General features: G+C 35.8%; 1 protein-coding gene across 3 annotated transcripts in view; it reads left to right on the forward strand.

Moving 5' to 3' along the window:
- DENND4C (DENN domain containing 4C) overlaps positions 1-25,608 on the forward strand; it is a 112,769-nt gene that overhangs the window by 60,481 nt on the left and 26,680 nt on the right. For 2 of the 3 annotated variants that reach the window (XM_069576643.1, XM_069576645.1), the window contains 10 exons: positions 1,423-1,458; positions 1,548-1,678; positions 3,480-3,612; positions 5,728-5,934; positions 9,345-9,473; positions 9,658-9,802; positions 10,079-10,225; positions 14,537-14,647; positions 15,746-15,892; positions 20,285-21,438. In XM_069576643.1, coding sequence (XP_069432744.1) covers positions 1,423-1,458; positions 1,548-1,678; positions 3,480-3,612; positions 5,728-5,934; positions 9,345-9,473; positions 9,658-9,802; positions 10,079-10,225; positions 14,537-14,647; positions 15,746-15,892; positions 20,285-21,438 — 2,340 coding nt within the window. The remainder of the gene's footprint in view (positions 1-1,422; positions 1,459-1,547; positions 1,679-3,479; positions 3,613-5,727; positions 5,935-9,344; positions 9,474-9,657; positions 9,803-10,078; positions 10,226-14,536; positions 14,648-15,745; positions 15,893-20,284; positions 21,439-25,608) is intronic. The other variant, XM_069576644.1, reaches the window with a different exon arrangement.

Raw genomic sequence — 25,608 nt, forward strand, 5'->3', positions numbered from 1 at the left:
GGACACGACTGAGCGACTTCACTTTCACTTTCAAGATAAGATTTAGTAGTTTATTTAAAAAAGTTTAGTTTGGGGAATTCCCTGGTGGTCCAGTGATTAGGACACCTCGCTTTCACTGCCAAGGGCCCAGGTTCAGTCAGTATTCAGGGAACTAAAATTCCAGAAGCCACACAGGGCAGCTATAAAGAAACCCCCAAAAAACAAACCAAAAAAAAAAAAAAAGGTTAGTTTTGTGGGTAAAATCCTGTGGGGTTTTTTTTGTTAGTTTGTTTTAGTGTCTTTCCAGATACTTTTGCTTTTATATTTCTTTTGTCCTGATGGAAACTATTTGGAAACATGTTAAGGCTTTACTCACTCATAAAAAGTGACTTTTAAAAATTTATTTATTTTTGCCTGTGATGAAGGGCAGCATGAGGCATTCATGCTGCATGCAGGCTTTTTCTGGTTGCTGAGTGCAGGAGCCACTCTGTAGTTGCCATCCAAGGGCTTCTCTTTGCAGTGGCTTCTTGTGTTGCGATGTATGGACTCTAGGGTGTGAGGGGCTTAGTACTTACAGTACTCAGGCTCAGTAGTTGTGGTGCACGGGCTTAGTTGCCCGGCGGCATGTGGAACCTTCCCAGACCAGTGATCAAACCCATGTTCTGTGCATTGACAGGCAGATTCTTAACCACTGGACCACCATGGTAGTCCTATGTTGATTTCTGACAGTGACAACTCACATATTTTTCCTCATTTTTCGTAGAGCTCTTATTTTTGCTAGGTGGGTTGTAGGACTTACTGTTTATGCAAACTGTATTTATAAAATTAGAGGTTGTATCAAAAAAGGTAGAATATTATGACATTGTAATTTTATAGGCTCCTAATGATTTGTATATCTTAGAAGACTTGCATAATTTTCTCCCATTACATCAGTGTGGTCTGAAACTCTAGGAATGTGATTTAAACTTTTCAACATTTTTCTTTACTTAAATATTGATAGTCCAATAGCATTCAGTTAGAGAAGCTTGCATGTTGTCAGTCACCACTCTAGTATGCTTGTCTGGAAAATTCCATGGACTGAAGAGCCTGCGGACTACAGTCCATGAGGTCGCAAAGAGTTGGACATGACTGAGTAACTAAGCTCAGTCAGTAATGCAGAAGTTCGTTAATAATGAAATTTTTGGTTTGAGAAATCAGGTTCTTGTGATTGCCTGTCTTTTCCTTCTAAAGAGGGATATATGAACAAACTAGTCAAAATGAACTGTTTTCTATCCTAATAGTCAAAAGAAAAATATTATTCAAGTATGGGGTCTACCAAATACGTTGGGAAGTGTTTCATATCTGCCTGGTGTTAAAAAAGAATAGTTTTTTAAATTAGAATTTAAGGTAGTCTCTATTAAATTCACAGTAGACATTTTCACTGAGAATTCTTTTTTTTCCTAGTTGTTTCCTGATAAAGGCACAGAGAAAACAGATAAGGTATATTTTTTTCTTAAATACAAGTTTCAACATTTTAGAATCAGGTCTTGCTGATATGCAAATTAATTGAAGAAAATAATTGTTTTTAGGTTGACTTTGATTCAGCAGAAGATACCAAATTGATAGAGCTAGATGATTCACAGAAAAGTGAGCACACGGTATTCATAATGCCACCTGAGCCGCCTCCTGATGACGGAAAGGATCTGTCACCCAAGTACAGGTACCAGGAATGGTTCTCAAGTTGTTTGGGTACAATTTAATAGTTTGGTTGTTTGCAACTATTAGTAGATACATATATTGTAAAGGTCATTTTCAAAATGTATTCTGTGAACTGGTGGAGATGAATATTCTATGGAGATACCACCAGGGATTGTAATTTAAGAACCCGACTGCCCTGTTTGAAGGGAAGCCAGATGCTGATCACTATTAACCTAAACATTTACCACATTTTAATCTTTAAAATTTTCACTTCTGAAGAAGAAAAATATTTGTGAGGATCCCCTCCTTTTGGGGTGTTTTGTTGTCAGTGAAAAAATGTGAAATTCTTACTCATTAGTAAGCTATCACTTAAAAGTAGAGGGCCAGGAATCACTCTTTATTAAAATAAACTTAGAGAATTTGGATGGGAATCTTTTAAGAAATTAAAAAGTTTGTTTATTATTATGATCGTGGTAATACTTTAATACATTCAGAAAACCACACAAAAATAATTCATACATCATTTTAGCACTAATACTTAATGTCTGTTAACAATTGTATGTATATATTTTTGTCTTTTTTGTACATATGTTTGAACTTACTTAAAAACAAATATTAGTTCATCTTGCACATATTTGTTGTGATGTGTGTTTACCTTTAATGGTCTGAACATTTTTCCATGCAAATGAATGTTTTTGTGCCATGTCATTCTGAATAACTACATTGCATGCAATTAAACTAGTTTCCTATGGAATTTATTTGTAGTTTTCTATTGTCTATATCTTTGTGTGTATACACAGTTATTTTCTTCAGCTGTATTCATAAAAGAATTTCTAGGGCAATGGGAATATAAAAGAACTGTTTCTAAAAATAAAATTAATATATAATCTCACTAGGACTACATAAGAATGAAGACTGTATGCCTGAGATTGAGTGATTTAAATAAGTGCTCTTTTGATTGCATGTCAATTATAGAAAGAGAGCTCTTTTTTTACTTTGACTTTAATCACTATACATTGGAATGCAGGTATTGACAGATAAGTATATCAAATAGGAAAGGTAATATATTTCAGAAGAAAAATTGGCCAGAGGAAATAAGTAGGCCATTTCTGAGAAGAAAACCCAATAGTCAATGATATGAAAGTGTGTTAAGCTTTTCTAGTATTTAAGGAAATGCAGATCAAATGATGAGTAGAAGCATTTTTATTCTATCAGCTTGAGGATATGAGTATAACCTTTCTGGAAATAATTTGACAGTGATTATAATAATTTTTATTTTTTTGATAGACATTTACCATAGAAAACTCTTATAGGGTCTTATTCTAAGAAATTAAGCAAAATATTCACGAAGATAAATGTACAAAGTTGAGAAATAACCTACAAATGTCCAAACAGTAAAGAATTATGGCACATCCCTAATATAAAAATATTATGGCATTTTTCCTTTTATATGAATACAAGGTACTTTTGTAAAGAAAAACAAAATTACAAAGTATATATACTAAATGTTTTAATATAAATTATCATTGAATACATGTGTTCCATTGAAAGAGTTATTCTTCAGTCAAAATATCAGGGTTTTCTATGTTGTAGGCATTGGTTGAAAATAACATATAGGATGGGGAGGAGCCAAAGTTTCCATGTAGATAGTCTATCTTATAATTACATCATCTTACATATTTGAAAAAGAAATGTGTATACAAGGATTTTGGAGAATAATGTTGGTTACATTTGAGGTTTAGAAATATTCACCTAAATTCTGAAATAATATGAAGAGTTAATGTATTTTAAATCAGCAGTTCTATTTTTGCTTTTTATTTTAGTTACAAATACTTTCCAAGACTGGACCTTAAGCTTTTTGACAGACCACAGGAGTTGAAACTTTGTTTTAGTAGACACCCTACTGGGAGTAGCATTACAAACAGTCCAGCTCTCATGGCTAAGAGAACTAAACAGGTCAGATATTCTTTATCTAATTTAAAATGTAAACTATGTATATGTGATATGTAGCTCATAGTTTAGACTCTAATCACCCACAGGAATTATTTGAAGATCCACTATGGTTGTTAATGAATTAAAATTGATTTCTTGCAACCCTACTTATAATTTGAGGGTGAAGGTTTTGAATGCTTATGTGTTTGTTCTAAGAGAAGCTTGGGAACTAAATACAGTTTTAGAAAACTTTATTGAAATATAATTCACATGCCGTACAATTCACTGTTTTGAGTATACTCTCTGGCTTTCAGTACATTCACAGGGTTGTGCAGCTACCACCACAGCCAATTATAGAACATTTTCATCACCCTGAAAAGAAAGCCCACATCCCTAAGCTGTTAACCCCCCTAGTTTCTCCATCTTCCATAGCCCCAGGCAATCATTAATCTGTTTTCTCTCTCTCTCTAGTTTTGCCTATTCTGGGCATTTCATAAAAATGGAATTGTACAGTTTGTGGTCTTTTGTGACTGGCTTCTTTCACTTAGCATAATGTTTTTAAGATTCATCAGTGTTGCAGAATGTACCAGTATTTCACGTATTTTTATTGCTGACTAATATTCCATTGTGTGGAATATTTTATTTATCCATTCATGTACATGTGGTTGGTTCTTTCTTTTTGGCTATTATGCATAGTAGTTTGTGTGGTTATGTTTTCATTTCTTTGGGTATATGCCTAAGTAGAATTGCTGTGTCATATAGTTACACTGTGTTTAACCTTCTGAGAAATTGTCAGACTGTTTTCCAAAGTGGGCATACCATTTAAAATTCCCACCAGCAGTGGGAATTTCACCACATTCTTGTTATTGTCTGTCTTTTTGGGTTTAGCCATCTAGTGCATATGAAGTGGTATCTCATTGTGATTTTAATTTTTCCTCATGGTTAGTATAAATATATTTTATACTGAATATTACATTATAAAGGGAGTTAACTTAGGACAACTTCAATGTCTTGCTTTAATACTATATTTGATTTAGGTATAAAGAGTTAAACTATGGTTAGGTGCAAGTTAAAATCAAACACCCTTTATATATATACACATGTATATACTGATATTTGGGGGGTCTCCAAAACATGGAAAATTTCAGAATGAAATTCTTAGTTCAGGTTTTACCAGTTCGAGTGCAGTCCCTCAAATCCTCAAATCTCATGTAGTACACAGTTCTCTCAGTGTGTCTGAGGGGAATTTTTTTAGTATATATACTGTTATCAGCTTAATAAAAGGCAAGTTTTTTAAAATGGGAGAATTTTGCTACTAAGTCTCTAGATCTCATTTGCCCCAGAACTAACTTTGCAGGCACATCTCTTGGAAATAGAGCTCATAACAGTATGTTTATTTAGAACACATCCAGCAAGAGGGGTCTGTAATGCAAGGCTGACAGAGTCAGTCTGATGTGTGGAGGGCTCTTTAGTTTCTGAGTGTCTGTAGAGTTCAATAAAGCTCAGCAGATTTGATGCCTTTTCTGTCTTCCACCTAAGTCAGAATGAAAATCAGAAGTAGAAAATATACCTATCAAACTATTAGGTAGGGACGTCTGTGATCTTTCTCAGAATATGTTGCCTGCAAAGAAATAGGTGATTTGAAAGAATCTGTGATGAAATTAACACAGAAGGTAGAATAGAAATCTTGGGGAGTAACTCAGCACTCAGAACATCTTAAACTTTTTAGTTGGGAGAAGAGTGAGAAGGCTCTGACTTTTCAAGAATGATATTATAGAACTCATAAGCTATGAATGGCTAAATCCTTTCATTCATCAAACATTTGAGTGCCATATATGTGAAGAGCACTTAATTACCCATTATATTATTATAATATGAATGATGTCCACTTTTAAGGAATTTCTAGTCTCTTAGACACATGCTTGCCAGAAAAATGGTTAAAACAGTATAAAGTGCTCCTTTATAAAAAGAACCATGTGGCACTAAGTAGGAAGTCATTCACAAAAGCGAAAATATGAAATGCTTGATTTCAGAGTCAAATTTTACATTAAGTTCTTCTCTCCCTTTTACTTTTCACTTTTCCTATCATCCTAATAAATTTTACTGAATGTCATAATTTTTTATTTATTCTTTTTCTAGGAGATAAAAACAGCTCATAAGCTGGCGAAGAGATGTTACACAAATCCGCCGCAATGGGCCAAGTGTCTCTTCAGTCATTGTTACAGCCTATGGTTTATTTGTCTCCCAGCCTATGTTAGAGTTTCTCATCCTAAGGTCAGAGCACTTCAGCAGGCATATGATGTGCTTATTAAGATGAGGAAAACGGATGTGGATCCTCTAGATGAGGCAAGTATAACACTGAGTTGTTGTTACTAAGATGAATTCTATTTGTATTTTTAAGAAAATTTAGGTCTCAGTTGCTTTCAGTAACCTCAGGTATTTTCATTAAACTGTTACCCTGTTTCATAGAGCTAATACCTATTGTTTATTTTAAAATACATTTATTTAAAAGTTATTGCTTTGAAATTCAGTGAGGATTGACTTACTTGGACCAGATTATTTACGCTTGATAAATAGAAAAAAATATTGATTTAATTTTATTCTTGAGATAACTTTACTAAGAAGCAAATAGGCTTTTAATAAGTGGCTTTCCACTTAGGACCTGTGTCCTAGGGGGATTACATAACCTATCTGCGATTCAGATATTATGTATCTGAAGCTGGAGGTCTGAGTTGCTCAGCCTTGGCACTGTTGACATTTTGGCCCACATAATTATTTATTGTGAGGTCCTTTCCTATACATCTAGAATGTTTAGCAGTATCCTTGCCTCCACCCAGTAGATGCCAGTAGCTCCATATAATCAGAAATATCTGCAGTATAATGATACTTAGTTCCTTTCCTCAGATGGCTAATGTCCATGTGTCTAGACGAGTACCTGATAGTGCTCAGTCAACAGTGTGCTGCACCTCTGCAGGCTCAGAACCATCCTCAGAGATAGGTGGCGGTATTATGCAACAGACAGCTGAAGAAACTGAGTTACTGATTTAGTTCTCCTCTTTGCTGTTTTTCCCTTTAAAAATTATTTTTGTGTTAAAATAACTGTAAATGATATTAGAACCAGATTAGAATTTAAAATATAGTTGGAATAAAAATTCAGGGTAATGGGTATTTGGGAAGAAGGAGACAGCACAAGATTTGAAGAGAAACATAATTGAAGAAGGGCACATGATAGAGTAATTTTTATGTTTAATTTTTTCCTCTTTTAAAATAAAAAAGATCTGAGTCTAGTAAAGCATGTACCTTATTAAGATCCGCACTAAACTTGTTTTTCTCGAAGTATTATCTGTATGTTATAAAAAACTCTTCAAATACAAAGATAGAGTTACAGAACAAATACTGACATATCCATTCTCACATTTGATTGCATATTCTCTCATCTGATGTTTATGAAACTGTTTGGAAATTTAAAGTGTTTGATCAGTATTAGTGTTTTTGTACCTCATATGTTTTAAAAATTTATTCTGATAGAGTTAGTTTTTGTATCTAAGATATATTTTATGATATATTTAAACTTTGTGAAAGCACATCGTATTTTTAAAGTGCTTTAAAATATGCTCCATGAGAGAGCTAGTATTAATTGTTACTGCACTGTAAAGTCAAAGCACATTACTTGGTTAAGTTCCTTTGGTAAGTTCATAAGACAAATTTCCTGAAAAGTTGTTTCCTCTGTATGTATGTATTAAGGTTCTACAGTAGTTACAAGTAAATAATTACATTTTGTTGTTTTCTCACATGCAGCAGATACAACTAGTAAGCTAAAAAATGTTTTTAATTATCTTCCCAATAAACATTCTGATAGGAGGCTTAAAATTTGGAGGTTAATTTGTTGTATTCCTACTTCTAACAAGTTATACTGACAGATTTGTAGTCACCTAAAATAATTACATCTCTACAACTGGAAGAAAGAAGTGTTTATTTTAAAACTTTAAGGATGTATATTTGCTTGGCATGTTTGATGCATTTTATTTATTGATACATAGGATTGCACATTAAAATTTTCACAATATTTTTGTGTAATTATTTCCTTTGGTATTCCCAGCAACGCTTTGAGGCAATTATATATTATAATGTTACATTTTACAAAGAAAGAAAATTTGAAAGTTAGATGAATGACATATATAAGGCCACCTAGCAAGTAAGCGGTTTTGATTTTTAGGTTCATACTCCATTAGAAACGACTGTCTCATTCATATGCTTAATGTTTGTTTTAATTTGACAGCTTTGTGATCTACATGTTATGTTTGTAAAACTTGTAATAATGTAGATTTTTAGATAAAACTCATAGAAACCCAGAAATAGCATATGCCACATAGGCTAAATTAAAGTTAAAATGCGTAATGTGTTTTGCTTTTAATACCATTTATTGAATTTTTAATGGAAATGAAATGTTTGTGTCAAGCTCATTCTTACATGCTGGTCTGATTTGGAAGGTCCAGGACAGCTTAACTCAAATACCAGCCTAGGTACCTTGGCAGGGTGATCTGGAAAACCAGGCCCAGATGGACCGCTCTTCCTCCATGTAGTCTCAGACTCTTCCATGTGATACTTGGGCTTTCCCTGTGATAGCTTAGCACTGCAAGAGCATGTGTTTCAAGAGAGAAGTAGAAACTGACTTTTCTTAAGGCTTAAACCAGGAAACTGGTACAGTTGTCACTTCAGGCAAATCCTATTGGTCATGCAATCTCAGAGGCTTTCCCCTTCAATTCAAGGAGAAGGGACAGAGCCCTCTCAATGGGAGGAGTAGTAAAGAGTTTGTAGCCATCTTTTATCTACCATAGATGTCCAAAAGGTATCATGTTGTAGGCAACAACATACTGCAATTAAAAAATTATACCCCTGACATTTTTACTGTTTCTTTAGTTTGGTGTCTGCCTCTTATACAAGTAAGCCTGGAAGTTTGAAGGAATACTTTGTCGACTTCAGAAAAAATTTTTGAGAATGGTTTTGGGAAATCCAGATCCCAGTTTGACACAGAAAGTAATTTATTTCTTCATGACTCATAGAGTCTTAGAGTCAAATAGAACTTGAAGATATTTTAGTAAAACTTCAACATAAAACCTGAGATGTTGGAAGTCTGTTAGATATGGGACCTTGTCTGTGCTTGAGCTGGCTCTGTTAGAAAGTGTGTTTTATGCTGAGTTAATGTGAGATCCTAAACTTTTAGGAGTTGCCAGTTGGATTGTCCTCTTATGATCAATTCTACCCCTGTTCACTAAACATATATTCTCAGAAAAGCCTTTGCTAATAATATTAGTGTTTTCAACTTTCTTCTTTTTTTAAGACATCGGTTTATAGAATTCTTTGTTATGTAGGCATCCTAGAGATGCTGCTTTTAATTCCTTTAGCATAAAATATAAAACATGATTTAGGAGAGAGCCATTTTAATCATGTGTGATTTTAAAAATGAATTTCTTCTCAAATTATGGAAAATAATAGTTGGTCTCTTTGTGTAAATTTTGTTACCGAAACCAATGGTATGTGTGCCCATAGGTCTTATATGGAAAAGTTAATAGTGCTGGTACTTCCATTAATGAATAGGTTTTTAGAATAGTTTACCAAGACTCTCAAATCACAACAAAGGACAGAAGAATAATAACTATTGCTTGATAACTTTGACAGGAATTGAGTGAAGTCATTTAAAAACCTTTACAAGTCACAGACTAATATGCTAATGCTCTGATGTAATTTTTTGTTAGGTTTGCTATCGAGTAGTGATGCAACTTTGTGGACTTTGGGGTCATCCTGTTTTAGCAGTGAGAGTTTTATTTGAAATGAAAACTGCTAAAATAAAGCCAAATGCTATTACTTATGGCTATTATAATAAGGTAAGTAGGATTGACATTAGGCAATATATGCTGTTTATTAAGACTGATAAATTTTGATACATTTTATTATTTAGTAAACTTAGAGGTTTGGGGGTAGAATTCTTTTTGTATATATTATATGTGTGTGCATTTAAAAATTCAGTATTCCTAATAATCATTATTTTAACCGTTATTTTACCTTTAGGTAGTTTTGGAGAGCCCGTGGCCTAGCAGTACCCGCAGTGGTATCTTCTTGTGGACGAAGGTACGGAATGTGGTACGTGGCTTGGCACAGTTTAGGCAGCCACTTAAAAATACCGTGCAAAAGTCACAGGTCTCCTCAATATCAGGTAATACATGTGATTGGAAAGATAACTTTTCTTGCTGAACCATAAGTTTTATAGGCATATGAATTTTTAATTATATGAGGCAGAAAAGAGAGGTGAAATTCTAGTTGATATTTTCATATACTACTAAAGATAGAGGTTGCTTTAGCCCAAAATTATTTCTTCTCTCACGGATTTAGAAAGTATTCTGCAACTTTAAAAGAACTGTGAGTCACTCATGTTTAGTTTCAGAGATTCCCAGTGCATGAGTTACTGAACTGCTGTTGTGCTTGTCTTCAGCTCCCCAGAACGCCACAGGTGGAAGTGATGGGGACACGGTGAGCCACGGTAGCGTGGATAGTTCTAATGATGCTAACAGTGGGGAGCACACAGTCTTCGTCAGAGATTTAATCAGGCTTGATTCCACTGACAATCACTCTAGCACAGGTACTAAAATCTGGATTCACTAACCCTTCACTTAACTCTCACGTTAAGTCTTCCATTTTTCAAAAAAGCTTTTACCTTCCTCTTTCAAGCTTATGCAGTACGAGTACCTTAAAAATACCATGTATAAATAAGGGGAGAAGGTACACCTCTGACTGCAGATCATGTCTCTTTATTTCCTGTAGTATAAAATTAACTTCGGAGTGCTGTACAAAAGGCTCTCAATGGTACTTTGTGTTTGTTCATCATTAATTTGTGCAAGTATATGATATAATTGTTAGGAATTATATAATTGGCCTTTTGTTTTAAGTATTGTGAGCTAAGAAAGTTGACTGCTAGTAGTACAGATTGCAAGTCCTTTTTTTCATTAAGTGGACAATAGTTATTAAATATTTGAATTATGAATATTAAAAAGGAACGAAAAGAAGTCACACACCGTGAGAAAAAAGTATTCTTTGCTTGGTCGTTACCTTAAATGACACTTTTTAAAATCTGCAAAACTGCTGAAGTTTTGTAGTTTTACATACAAAGCCATGGGCATTCAAAGCTCTAGCCTCTGAAGTTAGAAATAAGCTTAATTAAAGTAGCATATTTTACATGTGTGTTACACATCCTTCTTGTGTTTTTTCTTTTTGTTGTTAATTGTTAGTATCTCAAGCTTTTCTGTATAAAGAACTCTGAGTCTTAATTCCTGTGCTTCATCTGATGAACTTGTCTCAATGACTGAAGTTTCCTTTTCTCTGCTCTTTGTTGCTCTGCTTTATGCTCTGTGCTGTTTCTGGGTGCTGCATTTGTCCTTGGCTGTTATGGTGTGGGGTGCAGACAGACTTGTATGACGTGAAGCTATGGATACACGTGTGCATTAATTCTACCCTTGAATGTTAACCACTTCAGGTAATTTCCCATTTATTAGGTTAAACTTTGCTGACATGCATGGGTGGGGGAAAGGCCTTTGGTTTTAAGTACCTTTACAAGAAGAAAGCAATTTTAGTTTTCTTGGCTTTTTCTTCTGTATAATCATATATGTACTACTGAAAATGCCCAAGTAACCTTATGATTAACTTGCAAAGCATATTTGTTACCTTATTTGAAAATATGCTATGCCTGTCTACATTTCTTATTTTGAGGGTGATTTGTAGCATCATTGTGTCAAATAGTTTTATGGGCATTAAAGATTTAAGTATTCTAGCTGTTGAGGTAGGTTTTGGTTGCTAAAACTAAACTGCTGATTCTTGTGCTAGAAACTACTCCCATGATTACAGAAGCAGGTATAAGTCAACATAAAATTATAAGTTACAATATAATTTACAATGTTTGTAAATTTCTTTCAACATGTAGGAATTTTCATGAGATTTTAATTTGAAAACTTATTTTATTTCCTCGTATATTTTTTCCTAGTACTTACAGAATAAACTGATTTCATTTGTGAAAAACCAAGAAAATAATTTGTGGTATGAGACCATTTCACTGCTTACAATAATTATTATTATTATAGTAAGCACTCTCCTTCTCTCTCTAGATTATTAAGTTGGTCTCCTTTAAGGGGGAAAAAAGATCTAGTAATACTGGGAAACTGCATGAAGATTCTTTATTCCCCAGTTGGGGAGGAAACTTCAACTCCCTTTTTCATAGATTTCTTTCCAGTTACATTTCAAATGACTGAAGCTCTAGTATTGAATTTACTATGATTATGTCTCTGTAGAGTTTCTGGTGATGTCATCTGATACTTTTGGAAACCTCCAGCCCAGATGCTTAAGTTACTCTTTTCATGAAGGATTATCTCATAGCATCTTTCCATTTGGTACCTGATACTGAGTCAGTTAGCTTATTGAAGGCATATCTGAGTTTAATCAGTTTACTCAGTTCCCAGTCCAGTGTCCATTTCGTGGCACCATAATGTTTTACCAGACTTTCTGAGGGGCCAATAAAAAAATGACTGAATGTAGTCATTCTTAATAGCAGTATTTTTCATAATTTAAAAAAAAAATTTGAAGTACAATAGACTTATTGTGTTAATTTCAGATGTACAATGATTTAGTTATATATATATATTCTTTTTCAGGTTCTTTTCCCTTATAGGTTATTAAAAAATATTGAGTATAGTTCCCTGTGCTATACAGTGGGTCCTTGTTGGTGATCTAAATAGCAAGTTTTTTAAGTTTGATTCTTTCGTTATTGGCAAACCCATAGTTTCATTGGTACTTTAAAGAGTGACAGAAAGTGAAAAAAAATAAAAAATAAAAAGTGGTAGACAGTAGAAGTCACTATATTTTTTGTTTTATGTGTTTTTCATTGACACCCTTGATAATGTTTCCCTAGTAACTTGCCTTTATTTCCTTAAATTTATTTTATTTCCTTAAAATGATGGAACATTAAAGCCAAAGTAGACTTTTAAAAAACTATTTTGAAATCATTTTAAGCTTATTAAATGTTTCAAGAGTACTACAAAGAACTCTTGAACATCTTTTATCTAGCTTCATTCACTGTTAGGTTAACACATTTATCATTTTCTTTCTGTAAGCATACACACATTTTTCCCCATTATGTGAGAGCAGATTGCATACGTTTTGCCCTCTTACCTCTTAATACTGCAGTAGTGTTTGCTCTTATGGGACTGCAGTATGGTTTACCAATTCAGGGAAACATTTATGTACCACTTTAATGTACAGTTGTTATCCCAGTGTGGTCAGTTGTAATGTCCTTTATGGTACTTAACTCCTTCTCTTTAGTCACCTTTAACCAGCATAGTTCCTTACCATTTCTTTGTCTTTCATGACCTCGACCTTTTTGAAGAGTAAGTCAAGTCATTTTGTGAAATACTGCCAAATTTGAGTTTGTCTGATGGTTCCCTGTGATTAAATTAGATTATGCATCCATGGCTCTTCTACAGAAATACAGAAATGCTGTTATAGCCTTCTGAGATGGTCACATCTCAGAGGCCACAATTCTGTCTGTTCCTTATTGGTGGTGCTGATTTTGGTTGCTTGGTGTCACTGTTTGGTTTCTGTTAGTTACTGTTAGCCCTCCTGCAGATAATAAGCCACTTGTGAAGAGATACTCTGAGACCATGCAATAATATCTGCTTTTTCATCACACATTCCCTTTTAAGTTTAGCATCCATTGATGATTCTTGCCTGGACCAGTCTTTACTACTGTGATGGTTGTAAGGTGGTGAATGTCCTTTAGAAATGTCCTCTCGTGTTTTCTAGCACTTGCTTTCTTACATAACAAAGTGTTCCTGGCTCATTCTTGAACCTTCCCTGCCTGAGCTCTGGAATCAGCCATTTCTTCAAGGATCTCAGCTTCCTTTTAATGGGCAGTAGATTTTAGAAACCAAGATCTGGGCCCTAGATATGCTACTCCCTCCAGGGTGGTGGTCTAGACTTTTTCAGCAGAGCTAGAAAAATTTTTATGTTATTTTAGAAATATTTTTAATTGCGACTCAGTTACACAAGTTTTTCTTTGCCTTTCTGCATATCATTTTTTTTTCTTTTGTAAAAAATCTTTCTTCTTCCATAGTAAAAATCTTGGTTCCCAACATCATCACATTTACTCAATTGCTCAGTCTTCCAGTACACATAATATAGTTTCAGCCCTGCTACACACATTTCTCTGTGAGGAACAAACCGAAGGAGTTCAGAATTTGACTGCTATCCCTCAGGCTTAGGGTGTATACTCAGTGTGTTAAAAGTTACTTGGATTCGTCCTCCCCATCCTTTAAGTGTGGTTATGTCACAAACAATTGATTTTTTTTTGTTTCTGTGTACATTCAGTTTTAGTTGCACCCCACCCTCAGTTTTGCTGATTTAATTTTTGAATATGTAGAAATTACGTTTCCAAAAATAAAAAAGCAATATGATAACCGTAGTTAGAGCAGTTTCCTCTCTATCCCTTCCATCCTGTTTTCCCCCACCTTTTGTTGGTGACCAGTTGTTTTATGGTTTATTATTCTTGCATTTCTTTTTGTAGAAGTAAGCAGGTGTATGTTTTATTTCCACTTCTGTCTTAACACAAAAGGTAGCGTTTTATAAATACACTCCAAAAGAAACTTTCAAAGCATCCAAATCTACTAATTTATACATGAGGAAATTAAGATTCATTGCTTTCAAGTATGTAATGGTTTTTAGTTTTGAAATTCCTTTCTGCTGTTCTTTGCTTCTTATCTTTGTTGTAAAATGTTTTGTGTGCTTTGTGAGCTTTTGTCTCTTCTTTTTAGAAGTTGAGTTGCATAAGTTGGTGGAATTTCCTTTTGACATTTTATAGCTAGACTGTAAATATATGAAAACATATGTCAGCCTTTATTCTTTTTAACAGGTGGTCAGTCTGACCAAGGCTATGGGTCTAAGGATGAACTTTTAAAGGATGATGCAGAAATTCATGTGCCTGAAGAACAAATGTCAGGAGACTTAATAACTAAAACAGAAGGTTAAGTACTGATATTTACTTAGCTTTACTTAGTGAGTTACCTCTATTATTTAAAAGTCTTATTTGATAATTTTGGTGATAGTGTTCAGAAATGTAAAGTCTGGGCTTATATTACATACTGTTATCTATGGGTTTCCCAGGTGACGCTAGTGGTAAAGAACCTGCCTGCCAATGCAGGAGACCAAGAGAAGCACATTCGATCTCTGGGTCAGGAAGATCTCCTGGGAGAAGGGCATGGCAACCCATTCCAGTATTCTTGCCTGGAGAATTGCATGGACAAAGGACCCTGGCGGGCTACAGTCCATAGGGTTGCACTGAGTTGGACATGACTGAAATGACTTAGTACAAACTCTCTGTCATATATGATAGATTTTTGGTAGTCTCTGAATTTTAGAATTTAAGAGATTTTTAGAGACTCTGTAGGTCAGACCTCAGTTTTGTAGGAAAGTGCAACCCATCATGGTATTCATTTGCCAGTGTAAAGTAACTATTTCGTGACAGAACCAGGACAAAACTTTGAGTCATCAAACTTGTATTCCAGTGTACCTTGTATCTTAAAATGCTCTTTCACTAGAAGTCCTTCACATATCTGAGTTGACATTTTTCATTTGTAAGTTCCAGTATAGTCTGTGTAGTTTTTCTTCTTTTAGGGTACTCACTGAGATAGAAATGTTTCTAGTAATCACTTTAAGAAAATATGGAGGAATATTTGGCTTTATAGTAACACAGTGTTCTTCTTGTCCTCTTACACAAAAGTTCCCTTTCTTTAATGGTGTCGCTTATTTTATGCTCCAGAATTATACAGAAGCAGGCCCCTCTCCTACTTGAGAAGTGATGAGGAATGTGACGAAAGGCCAGTCTTAATTGATTCACTCAGCAGTGTTCAAGTTAGAATTATGAATGCTAAAATAAAGCATTTATTTCAGTCAATACTGGCAACATTTATGGCATAAAATAAATCAGAATAAATCAGTAATAAAATAATCATGTATTCATCTCCACATAGAAAAAAAAAGTCCATAAGATATATTTAAAAGTACTATTTCTGTTTAGTACTGGTGAAAATAGGAATGATAACGTCCAAATATTTTTTCCCAGAGGTGTGCAATGTCTCTGCTGTTGTGGCCAAACATTCTCAACCTAGTGCAGAGCCCCAGAGCCCTGCTGAACCTCCTGCGTGGGGCAGCAGTATTGTGAAAGTTCCATCTGGTATATTTGATATCAACGGCAGAAAAAGTAGCACTGGTAAGTCTTTACATTTATTAAATAATTTTCTTTTAATTAATTTATTATTTTTTTGTTGTACTGGGTCTTTGTTGCTACATGCAGACTTTTCTCTAGCTGTGGCAAGCTGGACACTACTCTCTAGTTGTATGCAGGCTTCTTATTGTTGTAGCTTCTCTTGTTGCTAAGAACAAGCTCTAGGATGCAGGCCTCAGTAGTTGCAGCACATGGGCTCAGTAGTTGCACTTCCTGGGCTCTGAAGTGTGGGCTCAATAGTTGCAGTACATGGATTTAGTTGCCTCTTGGCATGTGGAATCTTCCCGCACCAGGTATCAAACCCGTGTCTCCTGCGTTGCAAGGCAGATTTTTAATCACTGGACCACCAGGGAAGTCCAACACTTTTGTTATTAAGTGTTTAAAACATACTTCTGTAGGTCCATGTGTGTCTTTAGTGACATTATAAATTGCTAACTTAATTGTAATGAACATGCTCAAGAGTCAGAAGTAATAAGCTGAATCCCGTAAATGGGCTAAAGAGGAAATTAAAAGATATTTAAAAATACTTCATGTTTAAAAGGAAGAGTATTAAATGTGTTTAGATGTTATTTGGAAAAGCTTTTTTAAAAAATAAGACTGCAGTCATGTATTCTGTAATTTTTTAAATTTTTCTTCATTTATGGCTGCACTGGGTCTTCACTGCTGTGTGCAGCTTTTCCCTAGTTGCGGTGAGCCGAAGCTGCTCTCCACTTGTGATGTGTGGGCATCTTCTTGTAGCAGCTTCTCTTGTTGCAGAGTCTTCTCTAGGACTCATAGGCTTTCAAACACGGGTTCAATAGTGGTGCATGAATTTGGTTGCTCTGCAGTATGTGGGATCTTCTCAGACCAGAGATCAAACCTGTCTCTCCTGCTTTGGCAGGTGGATTCTTAACCCTGGACTACCTGGGAAGTCCTGGAATACTTTTCTTATTGTCGTGCCTGTTCTGAGTTCTGTCCTCCTTTCTTATGGTTGATAATGAGAGAGGAACTGTGGGGTAGGCCTCATACTTATCCTGAACAGAGAGGCAATTATGTGGTCAAATTCCAATGGGCTTGTGCGTAGCAGGGTAATTCCTATACCTGAAAGGAAACAGAAGAAAAAGATTCATATCACTTAGATTCTACACAAAAATACCAGCGGGTCTTTAATTTTTGCCCAATTATTATAGGTACCCTGAGCGACTTCTTATTTATGATTGAGTCATACGTCATAGTGTTAGTTGCTTAGTTGTGTCCCACTCTTTGCAATCACATGGACTGTAGCCCACCAGGCTCCTCTGTCCCTGGAATTCTCCAGGTAAGAGTATTGGAGTTGGTTGCCACTCCTTCTCCAGGGGATTAATATTTGTAATGAGTAACTCTTATACTACTTTCAATTATGTTGTAGCCCTCCCAAATACCCGTAAGGCAGACATTTAGGTGTATGATTTTAAAAGACAATGAGATTGGCCTGTGTTAATTTGCACTTTGTTTGTAGTAGTTATAGTTCACTTCCCTAAAGTCAGTTGTCTTATTTGTAAGTATATCTGTTTGTGACTTCATAGAAGTTAAATTTGCTGAGCTTTTTAACCTGGAAATACTTCTCATTCCTGAAGTTTTTTTTTCTTTTAATTGTGATACCAATGTCTGTTATTTTGCAGGGGGTGAGGAGTTTTGTTCAAGAGGTAGAGCTAAATGTTTTTTTGAAAAAGTAATTGATATATATATATTTATAATCCTATTTTTCCAGTGTATTGATAGCAGATTAAAAAGAAAAAGGAGGGCAGAGTTTTCATCATCAAATGTTTAGAATCTTCTCAGAATATTGAAATGGACATAGTTTGGGGACTGGTGTGTTTTTTTTTTTTTCTCTTTTTATTGATCTTATTTCCATGTTACATTTTGATGTAGAAAGAGTTACTCTATTAAGAAAGGAGGAAATGGAATGAGGCTTTTGCCAGTATGTCAAACATTTTAATTTATTTTAAGTATGTCAAACATTTTAACATATTTTAAGTCAAAGTCAATTTAAAATTCAACAAAACGTGCCACTAAACTCCCAGAAATAAGAACCAGTAAATTTGCAAAGATCTTTTCTAAAATATTGGTAAAATTTTTTTGAAGCAGATACAAACTTCAGAGTTACAAAACAGGCTAATTTAATTCCCCTAAAAGCTTTAAAAAATATCTCTAAATGCTTATTATTAGTTCTCTTTAGTTGATTGATTATGATTATTAGATACCAATTTGGAATATTAAAAAAATCTTTAAATGAATTTGAAAGATTAAAAAAGAAGACTTTATCAAAAACAACTTTTGTCCCAAACTCTAAGGTTTTTAAAAAACCAATGAGAATCTTAAATATGAATGCTTAGACTTAAGTTCTAATCCCAGTGAGTCTGTGGTAAAGAATCCATGTGCAATGCAGGAGACCCTGGTTTGATCCCTGGGTCGGGAAGATCCCCTGGAGGAGGTCATGCTGCCTAGAGAATCCCATGGACAGAGGAGCCTGGCAGGGCTACAGTTCATAGGGTCGCGCATGACTGGAGCAACTCAGCATGCACGCAGTGATGCAACTAGAGATAGTTTTTGGTCTTGGTATGGAAAAAATTACATGGTAACAAGGAGTTAATGACTGCCTGCATCTCCTAAAGCTGGGGGAGGTTCCTATAGACACTTAATGAAACACGATTGATCTCTGTGAAGGCTGGGATCATGTCTGTTTTATTCTCCATTGTATTAGCACTTCATGTAGTGGGTGCTAGTAGGCATTCAGATACTTGTTGAAGGAATAAACTTAACAGAAAAAATTTTGGCTATTCAGATTTTATTAGGCTTCTTATCATTTGCTGATTCTAAGCACTCCATTCTAGATCCTTTTATTCAGTACTTTGGAGAAGTAAGACTTTGGCTATAGCAAATACGTAATCTGTGACTATGAACTTGCTTTGTGCAAAGTAGATTTCTGGTAAATACTTGTTGAATTAGGTATATGAAATCTAGGATAGAAGAGATTATTTCTTTTTCTGTCTGTTTAGCTGCTACATCGTGTCTAACTCTGCGACCCCATGGACTGTGGTGCACCAGGCTTCCCTGTCCTTCACTATGTCCTGGAATTTACTCAGACTCAAGTCCATTGAGTCGGTGATGCCATCTAATCATCTCACCCTTTATTACCCCTTCCCTCTTCTGCCCTCAGTCTCTCCCAGCATCAGGATCTTTTCCAGTGAGTCAGCTCTTCTCATCAGATAGCCAAAGTATTGGAGCTTGAGCTTCAGCTTCAGCCTCAGTCCTTCCAATGAATATTCAGGGTTGATTTCTTTAGGATTGATGGTTTGATCTCCTTGCTGTTCAAGGGATTCTCAAGAGAATTCTCCAGCACCACAATTAGAAAGCATCAATTCCTTGGCATTCAGCCTTCCTTATGGTTCAACTATCATATCTGTACATGACTACTAGAAATAGTTTGCTTTGACTGTATGGATCTTTGTTGGCAAAGTGATGTCTCTGCTTTTTAATATGCTCTCTAGGTTTGTCAAAGCTTTTCTTCCAAAGAACAGGCGTTTTTAAATTTTGTGGCTGCAGTCACCATCCGCAGTGATTTTAGAGCCCAAGAAAATAAAGTCTGTGGCTATTTCCATTGTTTCTCCATCTATTTGCCATGAAATGGTGGGACGAGATGCCATGATCTTTGTTTTTTGAATGTTGAGTTTTAAGCCAGCTTTTTTACTCTCCTCTTATCCTCATTAAGAGGCTCTTTAGTTCCTCTTCACTTTCTGCCATTCAAGTGGTATTATCTGCATACCTAAAGTTGTTGGTATTTCTCCTGGCAGTCTTGATTCCAGCTTGTGATTCATCCATCCTGGCATTTCGTATGATGTACTCTGCATGTAAGTTAAATAAGCAGGGTGACAATATACAGCCTTGACGTACTCCTTTCCCAGCTTTGAACCATTCCTTTGTTCTATGTCTGATTCGAACTGTTGATTCTTGACCTGCATACAAGCTCTGCTGTTTCATTTTAGGTCTGCTGTTTAACACAATGTATTTCTTAAGTTGAATGTAAAACTCTTAAAATATAAAACATGTTTATAGATTATATTTATTAATAGGTGTGATATCTGTCAGTGAACAATACAGGTTTATACAGTATATATTACATGATCTTTTCTTAAAATGTGTATGTATATGCATAGAGGATAAAAGACATATTAGACATTAAAATGTTCTTAAAACACAGGGTCAAGCAGTGCTTTTGGACTTTTTCTGTATACCATCTAACCTTTCTGAATCTTTTACTCTATGTTCTCACTTTCAAAAATCAGGAAAAAACATTTTTTTAATAAAAGTTACATCAGAAAATAGATGTATTTTTAATACTGTATTTTCTCTTTTTAGGTAGTACATCAAATGTATTATTTTCTAGTCAAGATCCAGTTGAAGATGCCGTCTTTGGTGAAGTTATTAATCTCAAGAAGAATGGGGACAGAGGAGAAAAAAGACAAAGGCATTTTCCAGAGAGAAGCTGTAGTTTTAGTTCTGAAAGTCGAGCGGGAATGTTACTTAAGAAGAGCAGTTTGGATTTGAATTCAAGTGAAGTGGCTATCATGATGGGAGCAGACGCCAAGATTCTCACAGCACTGACAAGCCCTAAGACTTCTCCACTCCATAATGCAAGAGCCCACAGCTTTGGGAGTATTAGCTGCCATCCCGCTGACACTAGGACTCGTGTGTCTGAAAGCACTTGGGATTCGGAGCACCGATCATCGGTGTTAGAGATGCTTGAGGAAAGCCAAGAGTTGATGGAACCTGGGGTTGATGAAAATGTAGCTAAAGCTACTGTGACAAAGGATACGTGTGACAGTCTACAAAATGATAGTGATCAGTCCAGAGACTCGAAAGCAGGATCCAGAGATCTAGCAAATAAGAGAAATAGCTTGTATGGTGTTGCTAAAGCTGTTGAGAGGGAAGATGTTGAAACTGGCCTAGATCCTTTGTCGCTTTTAGCCACTGAATGTATAGGAGAAAAAACTGATTCAGAAGAGAAGCTGTTTTCTCCAGTTATTGCACGTAATCTAGCTGATGAAATCGAAAGCTATATGAATCTAAAGAGTCCCTTAGGTAGCAAGTCCACTAGTATGGAACTCCATGGAGAGGGGAGCAGAGAGTCTGGTGCTACCGGTGCATTTGTTCACTCTTTAGAGAGGAGATCAAGCCTCCCTTTAGATCATGGTCCACCAGCACAGGAGAGCCCTGAAAGTGAAACGGGCTCCCCTGCAGTGTCCCGGTCTAAAACTCTGACGGGGCATCTCAAGCAACAGACTCCCTCCAGGAGTCCTAAGGAGCGTTCAACTTCTTTATCAGCACTGGTCCGTTCTTCACCGCATGGCTCGTTGGGTTCTGTGGTAAATTCTTTGTCAGGGCTAAAGCTGGACAATATCCTCTCAGGACCCAAGATGGATGTGCTAAAATCTGGCATGAAACAAGCAGCAACAGTAGCCAGTAAGATGTGGGTAGCTGTAGCGTCTGCCTACAGCTACTCAGATGACGAGGTGAGAGTGCTTTATGTGTGTCCTCTCCCTGATGTTGCAGTGTTTGGAGTATTTTTTTAATATATGAATTATTATTTAGAGTTTTCTGGTAATTTTGTTTTTTAATATCTTTAAACATGCATATCCTACTTCTTTCTTGAAATGACTCAAGTATACATGTAAGGAATTTAATAATGAAGAAATAGAATATCAGGACTACTTTATAATTCCACAGCTCAGTCTAAGCTAACACATTGTCTATTTAGTTGAAAGAATTAATGATTAATTAATTGATTATTAATTGATCTAATAATAATGCCATGTTGTATTTGCATATCACTTCACTTTTTTTAAGTGGAGGATAATTGCTTTATAATGTTGTGGTGGTCTCTGATGTACATACATCATTGTGAGTCACTGTGTTTTTTTATATATATATTTGGGCTTCCCTGATAGCTAAGTTGGCAAAGAATGTGCCTGCAATGCAGGAGAGCCTGGTTCGATTCCTGGGTCGGAAAGATCCACTGGAGAAGGGATAGGCTACCCACTCCAGTGTTCTTGGGCTTCCTTTGTGACTCAGCTGGTAAACAACTGCCTGCAGTGCAGAAGACCTGAGTTTCATCCTTGGGTTGGGAAGATCCCCTGGAGAAGGGAAAGGCTACCCACTCCAGTATTCTGGCCTGGAGAATTCCCTGGATTACATACAGTCCATGGGGTTGCAAAGAGTTGGACACGACTGAGTGACTTTCACTTCACATATATATGTGTATGTATATATATAGCTAGCAAGAAGCTGCTAGATGACACAGGGAGCCCAGCCTGGCAATTTAGGACAACCTAGAAGTGTGGACGGGAGTGGGGCAAGGGTCAAGATGGAGGGGATATATATATATAGTTACATATACTATATATGTTATATATGTATAATTATATAATTTATATATAAATTTTATGTATTTATATATTTTATATATATATCTCCCTTCCATCTTGAGCCTCCCCCTGCTCCCCGCCACACCTCTGGGTTGTCACAGAGTTCCAGGCCGGCTCCCTATGTCACTTAGCAGCTTCCTGCTAGTTACACTTTACACATGAGAGCATATATATGTCAGCGCTACTTTCTCAATTTGCCCCACCCTCTCTTTCCCCCACTGTGTCCACCAGTCTGTTCTACATATGTCACTTCACTTTTTAAATAACTTTAGCTGCTGTTATTTCTTTAAGATACAAAAGTCACTCTACAGCTCAATTTGTAGATTTCATACTGCATAAGTAAAGCTGCTGACTTTTTATTGAAGTTAAGTTGATTTTACGATACTGCATTAGTTGATTTTATAATACTGTATTAGTCTTAGGTGTACAGCATAGTGCACATTATATTCTATTATAGGTTATTACAAGATATTGGGTATAATTCCCTGTTACAGACAGTAAATTCTTTTTGTTGTTTTCCTTTTAATTTTTGCATACTTTGTAGACTGTTACATTTTTTTATAGTATCATAACACATTTACAGGAGACTTGGAAAATTATAAAACAAAGTTATATATAGTTCCACTGTATAATACAATTATTTTTAGGTAGATAAATTAAGATTTTTAAATAGAGTTTCAGTATCAAACTTCAGTCAAAAATTAATAGAATGAATAGAAAAGTAGAAGGGAAGAGCAGATCTGAAAAGCACTATGAACCAATTGAAGATAATGATGATTTCTACGGTTTTCACACAACAACAGGATACAAATTCTTTTCAAGTTTCCGTAGACTGTAAGCCAGGAGACCCTGGAACATATCCAGCGACATAAAACAAGGTGCAAACATTTCATGGTCTAATGTAATTGAAGGCGTACAGAATCTGTCCTCTTTCAGTTCAGTTGCTTAGTCGTGTTCTACTCTTTGCAACCTCATGAACTTCAGGACGCCAAGCCTCCCTGTCCATCACCAATTCCTGGACTCCACCCAAACCCATGTCCATTGAGTCGGTGATGCCATCCAAACATCTCATCCTCTGTCGTCCCCTTCAGTCTTTCCCAGCATCAGGGTCTTTTCAAATGAGTTAGCTCTTCACATCAGATGGCCAAAGTATTGGAGTTTCATCTTCAGCATCAGTCCTTCCAATGAACACCCAGGACTGATCTCCTTTAGGATGGACTTGTTGGATCTCCTTGCAGTCCAAGGGACTCTCAAGAGTCTTCTCCAACACCACAGTTCAAAAGCATCAATTCTTCGGTGCTCAGCTTTTCTTATAGTCCAACTCTCACATCTATACATGACCACTGGAAAAACCATAGCCTTGACTAGATGGACCTTTATTGGCAAAGTAGTATCTCTGCTTTTTAATATGCTGTCTAGGTTGGTCATAACTTTCCTTCCAAGGAGTAAGCATCTTTTAATTTCATGGCTGCAATCACCATCTTCAGTGATTTTGGAGCCCAGAAAAGTAAAGTCAGCCACTGTTTCCGCTGTTTCCCTATCTATTTCCCATGAAGTGATGAGACCAGATGCCATGATCTGTTTTCTGAATGTTGAGCTTTAAGCCAACTTTTTCAGTCTCCTCTTTCACTTTTATCAAGAGGCTCTTTAGTTCTTCTTCCGTTTGTGCCATAAGGGTAGTGTCATCTGCATACCTGAGGTTATTGATATTTCTCCCAGCAGTCTTGATTCTAGCTTGTGCTTCCTCCAGCCCAGCGTTTCTCATGATGTACTCTGCATATAAGTTAAATAAGCAAAGTGACAATATGCAGCCTTGACGTACTCCTTTTCCTATTTGGAACCAGTCTGTTGTTCCATGTCCAGTTCTAACTGTTGCTTCCTGACCTGCATACAGATTTCTCAAGAGGCAGGTCAGGTGGTCTGGTATTCCCATCTCTTTCAGAATTTTCCAGTTTATTGTGATCCACACAGTCAATGGCTTTGGCATAGTCAATAAAGCAGAAATAGATGTTTTTCTGAAACTTTCTTGCTTTTTCGATGATCCATCGGAGGTTGGCAATTTGATCTCTGGTTCTTCTGCCTTTTCTAAAACCAGCTTGAACATCTGGAAGTTCATGGTTCACATATTGCTGAAGTTTGGCTTGGAGAGTTTTGAGCATTACTTTACTAGCGTGTGAGATGAGTACAATTGTGCGATAGTTTGAGCATTCTTTGGCATTACCTTTCTTTGGCATTGGAATGAAAACTGACCTTTTCAAGTCCTGTGGCCACAGCTGAGTTCTCCAAATTTGCTGACATATTGAGTGCAGCACTTTCATAGCATCATCTTTCAGGATTTGAAAGAGCTCAGTTGGAATTCCATCACCTCCGTTAGCTTTGTTCGTACTGATGCTTCCTAAGGCTCACTTGACTTCACATTCCAGGATGTCTGGCTCTAAGTGAGTGTGAGCGATCACACCATCATGATTATCTGGGTCGTGAAGATCTTTTTTGTATAGTTCTTCTGTGTATATCTTCTGCTTCTGTTAGGTCAGTACCATTTCTGTCCTTTATTGAGCCCATCTTTGTATAAAATGTTCCCTTGGTAACTCTAATTTTCTTGAAGAGATCTCTAGTCTTTCCCATTCTATTGTTTTCCTCTGTTTCTTTGCATTGATTGCTGAGGAAGGCTTTCTTATCTCTCCTTGCTATTCTCTTACCATTATGGAATTATGTTAGAAATCAATATCAAAAGGTATTTGAAAATACCCTACATATTTTCAAGTGGAATGTGACATTTACCCAGAGAGATCTTTGGCTTAGCCATTGAAATCCTCATTAAAGTTAAAAGACTGAAAAAATACAGAGTGATTGCAGAGAAAAAAGCATTTAAATGAGAATATTAGTATCAAAATGAGAAATCTCAAAGATACTTTAAAAACCTGTGTAATTGGGAATTAAATGTCTGCTTTTAAATGATGGGTGTATCAAAGAAGCTATAACAAGGAAAATTAGAAAATATTTGTAACATAATAATGAAAGAGAGTTTACCAGACTTTGTTGCATGTAGCTGAAGCTGTTCCATGCAACTAAATACAACATGGAATTTTGAATAAAGTGTGAAAACAAATAATAGACACTAGCATAAAATTTTGTGAAATTTGAACAAAATCTATACTTTTGTTAATACTGTATCATGTTAATTCCCTTAGTTTTTTTAAACCACATACTATTTCTTAGACAGTAAATTCTTGTTGCTTATCTGTTTTATGTAAAGTA

Source organism: Ovis canadensis, chromosome 2, assembly GCF_042477335.2.
Source record: "Ovis canadensis isolate MfBH-ARS-UI-01 breed Bighorn chromosome 2, ARS-UI_OviCan_v2, whole genome shotgun sequence".
Lineage (NCBI taxonomy): Eukaryota > Metazoa > Chordata > Mammalia > Artiodactyla > Bovidae > Ovis > Ovis canadensis.